The sequence below is a fragment of the Prunus mume genome, linkage group LG6, assembly GCF_029339155.1.
Source record: "Prunus mume cultivar Tortuosa linkage group LG6, ASM2933915v1, whole genome shotgun sequence".
Lineage (NCBI taxonomy): Eukaryota > Viridiplantae > Streptophyta > Magnoliopsida > Rosales > Rosaceae > Prunus > Prunus mume.
In genome coordinates, this window is record NC_142703.1 from 17,284,426 (window position 1) to 17,291,648 (window position 7,223).

Consider the following 7,223-nt stretch of genomic DNA (forward strand, 5'->3'; position numbering starts at 1 on the left):
ACGATAATCAAAAATGATTCCCATGTAATTATTAAATCCAAAGCACCTCTTCGAAACTGATTCTATTATAATCAGAAAATGAGAGCATCTCATTAAATGCTTTCCCTTATAACATTCTCTCACATCAATTTTTAACAATAAGTGATTTTCTTATAGTTTACCAAACAGACTTGGCTTCCCAATGTTTTTTTAAAATCACTTATTACCCCAAATAAACATTGCCAAATTGGCACTTAAACAAATAAAAATTATTTGATTGGGTGTGAGAATCTTGGAGTAGAATTAGTAGATGATTTATTATTTGGTGAAATATAATGTTTCTACATTATTGATCATTTTATTATAAATATACTATAATATTATTGATTATTTTATTATAATTTAGTGATACAGTCGGCGAGCGAATTTAGCTACAGCTGTTATACGTAGCACATCACGCATCTAGTTTCAAAATTTACCACGCCTGAGAGTGAAAATGAATCCTCTGGTCCACAAGAATGATGCAATGGTTATGAAAGTGATGTGATCTTTTTGGGTCTATTTAAACAACACTCTCCACAGCTCAAACCCAACTCTGCATATCCACTATTATTTCTGCTTCCTTTCATGTCCACATAAATCTCTCTCTATTTCACTTCTGTAATTTGAGGCCATTTTTCTAGGCAACTCTCCAGTCTCTGTCTCTGTCTCTAAGAAGATGGCTGACCGGAGAGCTGAAGATAATGCCGTCGTCTCCGGCCAACCCCAGAAAACCATAGCAGACTTTGATCCCCCAGGGAAGCCAAAGAGAAACAAGTACGCCTTTGCTTGTGCCATCTTGGCTTCCATGACTTCCATCTTGCTTGGTTATGGTAAATATGCTTAAAACTTCAGCTTCTATTTTTTATTTTTTTGGGGTTCCCGATTACCTCGTATTTGGATAATTACTCTTAACCACTAAGTCTGATACTTCAATTATTAAAGCAATCTTAATTTTAATGTGTTTTTTTCCTCTTCTTTCTCTATGTTCTTATGTGTTAAAGAAATTAATGGAGACTTATTTCCATAAAAATGGGAAACATTGTTGGAAGCTTTTATGTTTGTTTTGGTTTTTAGAAAGTTTCTAAACAAAGCTGCCTCCATGCATGTGTTGTTGCTGGTTTTCTGTACAGATATTGGTGTGATGAGTGGAGCTGCAATCTACATAAAAAAGGACCTCAAAGTCAGCGACGTAGAAATTGAGGTTCTTATCGGTATTCTGAACCTTTACTCCCTCATCGGCTCAGCCGCAGCCGGCAGAACTTCCGACTGGATCGGCCGTCGGTACACCATAGTCCTCGCTGGAGGCATCTTCTTCGCCGGAGCTCTCCTCATGGGATTTGCCCCCAACTATGCCTTCCTCATGTTCGGCCGGTTTATCGCCGGAATTGGCGTCGGCTACGCCCTCATGATCGCCCCGGTCTACACCGCCGAGGTCTCTCCGGCGTCGTCTCGTGGGTTCCTCACATCTTTCCCAGAGGTTTGTTTTCTTCCTACTTTGTTTAACCATAATCTTGGATATTATCTTCAAGAAAGCTTAGAATATACTTTTTGATTTTACCCAAGTATCCATTTATTTCTTTGCTTTTAAATTTGGAGGTGGTTGGGAATTTTGCGTTTTGGGTTTTCGGTTGAAGGTTCGAGAAGTTTGGTTGGAAACCTTTTAGACTTGTTACAAGTATTTTCATATCATAACAAAAATAAAAGATTTTTCTTGTTTGGTTTATAAAAGTGCTTCTGAGCTTATAAAAGCACTTTTCATGTGCTATGGATAAAATCAAATATGAAATCATATTTAATAGAGTAACGTTTGTTTGTTAAATAGGTGTAAATTAATTTTAATAAAATATTTTTGGCCAGTGCATATTTAATTGATTATTTTCTCCTTTTTTTTAATAGGTGTTTATCAATGCTGGGATATTGTTCGGCTACGTGTCCAATTATGGCTTCTCAAAGCTCCCAACTCACTTGGGATGGCGGCTCATGCTCGGTGTGGGAGCCATCCCCGCTATTTTCCTAGCCATCGGCGTCTTAGCCATGCCGGAGTCGCCTCGTTGGCTCGTCATGCAGGGTCGGCTCGGGGACGCCAGGAAAGTCCTCGACAAAACCTCAGACTCCCTAGAAGAGTCCAAGCTTCGGCTAGGCGACATCAAAGAAGCCGCCGGCATCCCCGAACACTGCAACGACGACATCGTTGAGGTGAAGAAGCGCAGCCAAGGCCAAGACGTGTGGAAAGAGTTGCTCCTTCATCCAACACCCGCCGTCCGTCATATTTTAATGTGTGCCGTTGGTTTACACTTCTTTCAGCAAGCGTCGGGTATAGACGCCGTCGTTTTGTACAGCCCAAGGATCTTTGAGAAGGCTGGGATCACCAACGCCGACAAAATTTTACTCTGCACTGTGGCCGTTGGATTCGTCAAGACCGTTTTCATCTTGGTCGCCACGTTTATGCTCGATCGGCTCGGACGACGTCCGTTGCTTCTAACTAGTGTGGCCGGCATGGTAGTCACGCTTGCATTACTCGGTTTGGGCCTTACGATTATCGATCACCACCAAGAGAGGATCATGTGGGCTGTTGTTTTGTGCTTGACCATGGTATTAGCATACGTCGCGTTCTTCTCGATCGGAATGGGCCCCATCACGTGGGTCTACAGCTCTGAGATCTTCCCGTTGCAGCTACGTGCTCAAGGTTGCAGTATAGGAGTGGCCGTGAACAGGGTGGTGAGTGGGGTCCTCTCGATGACTTTTATTTCGCTGTACAAGGCCATCACAATTGGCGGGGCCTTCTTTCTTTTTGCGGCAATTGCAGCGGTTGGCTGGACGTTCTTTTTCACAATGCTCCCAGAAACACAGGGTAGAACTCTTGAGGACATGGAGGTCTTGTTTGGAAAATTCTACAGGTGGAGAAAAGCCAATGCACTCCTCAAACAGAAGAAGCAAGGTGAACGCGGTGATGGCAACAATAATCCCAACAACCCTCAAATCCAATTAGGAACAAAAGGGGTAGCTAATTAGATTAGTCAATCCACTCGATGGTAGTATATTGTAGTAGATATAGACTCTTTTGTATGCTTCAGTTATATGTAATTCACAAGTAGTACAAGTATTTCTTCTCTAAATCTGCTATAAAAGATGAAAGGCTTTTCCAAAGCAATGAGATAGATATTATTAATGAATTATGATATAGACTTGTGATTTCGACACCCAAACCACAAAAACATGTCCTATTATTAACAACTTTTATTTGCAACTTTTGCTTTTCTTATATATGCATGTGATTATTTGGGGTGTGATAAGAATTTTCGTAGCCGATGTAAAAATTAGAAAAGGAAAAGAAAACAATATATAAGACCAAGTTTTTAAAATACATTCTTGGAAAAGGGAAAGGACAAAACTCCAATAATTGGGGAGGGAAGGCAATGAAAAAATGAAGGCTATGTGAGCTGCATTTTGATTTTCATGTATATATGATAGTTCCTTTTGATGTTGAGGGTGGTCTAACTTTTTCTCGGTTTGTGTCTTCTTTTTCTTTTTTGGTACAATTTTCCACTTAAAATAGGTGGTCCAGTCTGAGTTTTAGGTGCATACACTGTGTAAATTTATGTGGTTGATATGATTAATTGCAAGAGGACAATATCGCTTGAATTAGTATAGTAGAAAATAGAGTATCATTAAGTTAACAGGTGACAAATACTAAAACCAAACACGACCTGTTACAATTCGCGAATATCAGACATGACTCGTTAAGAATTAAAAAAACAAAAAAAAAACAAAAACTATCAGTCACCGATTCCGAGCCCAGCCAACACTCTGTCCTCTCTCCTAATTTCCATCTCATAAACAACCACCACTCAAAAGTCAAAAACCCAACCCACATGGACGGACAATGAAGAAGTTCTTCACTGGTTCTCACCTTTTACATCCGTAGAAAAGAAATTTGGATTCTAAAAAAAAGAGAGAAGGAAATGTACTCATGAGAAGGAAATATAGAGAGAAGAGAGAAGGAAAAAAAATAGAGAGGAAGAAGAAACTGTGCTAGGGAAGAAGATGAAAAAAAGAAGAGGAAAAAGAAAGAGAGAGAGAGAGAGAGAGAGAGAGAGAGAGAGAGAGAGAGAGAGAGAGAGAAGAATAAAAAAATGAAAGATAGGGAGAAAAGATTAAAAAACAAAGTGAAGTTAGGTGGGTGTTTTTGTTCTTTTAATATGAATTGTTACACAAAATTACAAAACTACCTTGCTTAACGGGTGAATAATGAATATTCGTGAATGGACTTGACACGATCCGTTAACTTAATTGGTGGCTAACAGATTCACTAGTTTTCAACCCGACCCGTTAAGCTCAACCCAAATATTAATAATTTCGAGCGAATTCATGAAGTGTGCAACATTGTCAAGTCTATCATCAACCCACTTTACTCCAAGTTATGAGTTTAAATGGCTAAGACCCATTAAGATTTGTGGAAAACATTAAAGACTACACAAACTATAACCTAATCTTCTGAGTCGGCTATGTAATTTATGGTACATGTTACAAAAAGATTTTTATCAGGAATCTCCTTCCGGTCTCAACCCAATTCTTCCAATTATGCAATTAGTGGCTAATTAATTGAAAGAATTAAGAACGGTAACAAGCACTCAGTATGTATAGATAAATAAAATTAACAATATCAAAGAATTTAAGTATTCATAGCTAGGCTACTTCGTAGCCTTAGTAAAAAAAATTAGTTCATGAAGGACTTATTGAGAATCATAATGGTTGATGAAGACATGGAAGGCACTGAATTCTCCAAGTAAAATGCCAAGGTTGCGCAAGCTCTCTTCGTATTCTCCTTTGAGTGTTTCGGCTATGAATATGAATGTGTGGAATTTGATGATGGATGAGGCTTTAATTAATGGCCTAAACTCTCTATCTATAATACTCCAACAAATCCTACCTATCTAAGGTATATTTACAATTATTATAAAAGTAGGATTCCTTTAATATAGGGTCTTCTTTATTTCTTCTTGTTTAACTTGGTAAGACTTGAACAAATCTTAAACTAGAAAATTTGACAACACTCATGGCAACAAAAAGAATGACTTGGCTTCTTTTTTATTAATTTTCAATCTTTATCTTCTTGCCCTTTTTTACCTTAATTTCTCATATTTCACAATTCCTTCACAAATCTCACAAAACCAATTCAAACAATCAATTTAATCCATGAAAATTAACAAATAAATAAGTAAGGAGGCATAACATATATATATATATATATATATATACAGAGAGCTTCCATTGAGGGATCCCTCAAATAAGCTTATTTGAGGGACACCTCTTGTAGGGCCACTATGGATTGTATTTTACTAATCCAAACCATCTATTTTGTAGATACTCATTCAAAGATCATCTCTACAAAAAATCACTTGAATTCGATATCATTTGACCACTCAATTGAGTTATTGAAATTTTAGTACTTTCTTAAAGCACCATGTTCATTGATTTTGTAAGACACAATTGGGTGTCGAAACAATGTCCGATTTATCTAATTTTTTGTAAGGATGATCTATGAATGAAGACCTAAAAAATAGATGGTTTGGATTACTGGAAAAAAAATTGTAGGGTACCCTAAAGGGCGTCCCTCAAATAAAATTATTTGAGGGATCCCTCAATAGAAGGGGACTGTATATATATATATATATATATATATATAAAATATAGGCTTATCAGTGGTAAATATAGCATTACTCGTTGCTTTAATTTATCATTTAGTTGTGTTTTTTTGTGGCTACTCTCATTTACTTTCTTGAATCACATTATAGCTTTTATAGACTTTATTATCTTGTGTTTCACAAGAAATAGAGTTTGTGCAAATCGCAATTAGTCGTGATTGTGATTTTGAAATAATTGAATGTGAAAAGGGCCAAATTTCTTTTAATGTATTCAATTTCATTCTTTGAAAGGACCAACTGATCAAGCATTGCAACACTCGATTTTCTTAAATTGTGGTCATCAAATAATGTGAAAAGTGGTTTGAATTGTCATATTCTTTGGAAAATAGGTTAAGAATAAGTTGAGAGTTTGTTTTGTTTTGAGAAGATAATGGATTTCATTAGAAAATCAGAGCATTACAAGGATAAAGCATGTATAGAGTGGCCTCGTTAAAACCTCTATGAGGAAAATCCAATGGGATAAAACCCCAAAAGAGGAAAGAGTACCACACTCACCGAGACTACAAGAAAGTCAAGCAACAGTACACTCAGGAGAGTCTTTATTTAGGTAATCCTGTAACCAAAGAGGTGGGTCAGAAAACCAAAAAGCTAAGACCTCTTCACCAAGACTGAAGCGCGCAAGATGCTCTGCCACTCTGCTAGCTGTAGGGGGGAACAAAGTGAGCCAATTAGGAGGGGAGTGAGGCAAGGAGCCATATGATATCTTCGACGAGAGCCCGTTGTGCCACATAATAGGGATCTTCTTGAAAGATTAGATGATGAGAGGCGTGAAAGAGGCATCCACCGCAAAAGAAATACCAATTTTGAGAGCATACAACTTCGTAGCCAAGACTGACAGCAAGCTAGGAGCACGCATCGCTATCACCCCACAACAACAACTGTAGGAATTTCTGACTACTACAACGACCCCACGTAAACCAAAACTCAAGCTAAGTGCACCATCAACATTCAGTTTAAAATGACCAAGAGAGGGAGATTGCCAGTTTTTATCAGGAATTGGCAAAGAAGACCACATATGATGAATTAATAAAACCTTCTGATACTTAGCATCATAGTTTTTTGCACTAAAAACTATTTAATTAGGGGTAAGATAGGGGAACCAAACAAAGCTTCATTTCAGGCATTCCATAAGAACCATAGAGTTATAGTAAACAAAGAGTGTTGTGAGCTAGGGAAGATATCATATACAACCAACAGTCAGATTGCAGCATCATAACAGGATAAAGTGGCGAGAAGTGAAGTCCAACCCATTAGACATAAAACAGAAGAATTGATCGTGCAATCGTGTAGAGCATGCATCACAGTTTTAGTCGGACCCATACAATGAAAGCAAGTAGTATCTTTGACTATTTTCCATCGAAGAAGCACCTAGCTGCTAGGGAGAGCATTGTGGGCAAGATGCCAAAGGAAATTATCCATTTTTTGTGGAACTTTGAGCTTCCACAAATGCTTCCATAACTGTTGAGAGGAGGAAGAGGAAGACCCGGACACAGCAAA

The 7,223-nt window shown here is 37.8% G+C and overlaps 1 protein-coding gene across 1 annotated transcript; it reads left to right on the plus strand.

Moving 5' to 3' along the window:
• The first annotated feature begins 563 nt into the window (after positions 1-563).
• On the plus strand, positions 564-3,172 carry LOC103335555 (polyol transporter 5-like). The gene is made up of 3 exons (XM_008238573.2): positions 564-851; positions 1,152-1,498; positions 1,918-3,172. Exons 1-3 carry the CDS (start codon positions 698-700, stop codon positions 3,031-3,033), a joined length of 1,617 nt encoding a protein of 538 aa, XP_008236795.2. The 5' UTR covers positions 564-697; the 3' UTR covers positions 3,034-3,172.
• The last annotated feature ends 4,051 nt before the right edge of the window (positions 3,173-7,223 follow it).

What these genes read in the sequence shown, in the direction of transcription:
- LOC103335555 (XM_008238573.2), top strand. Translation starts at nt 698, where the DNA reads ATGGCTGACCGGAGAGCTGAAGATAATGCCGTCGTCTCCGGCCAACCC. An exon ending in TTCCATCTTGCTTGGTTATG is followed by an intron (nt 852 to 1,151) that starts GTAAATATGCTT and finishes TTTTCTGTACAG; the next exon opens with ATATTGGTGTGATGAGTGGA. An exon ending in TCCTCACATCTTTCCCAGAG is followed by an intron (nt 1,499 to 1,917) that starts GTTTGTTTTCTT and finishes TTTTTTTAATAG; the next exon opens with GTGTTTATCAATGCTGGGAT.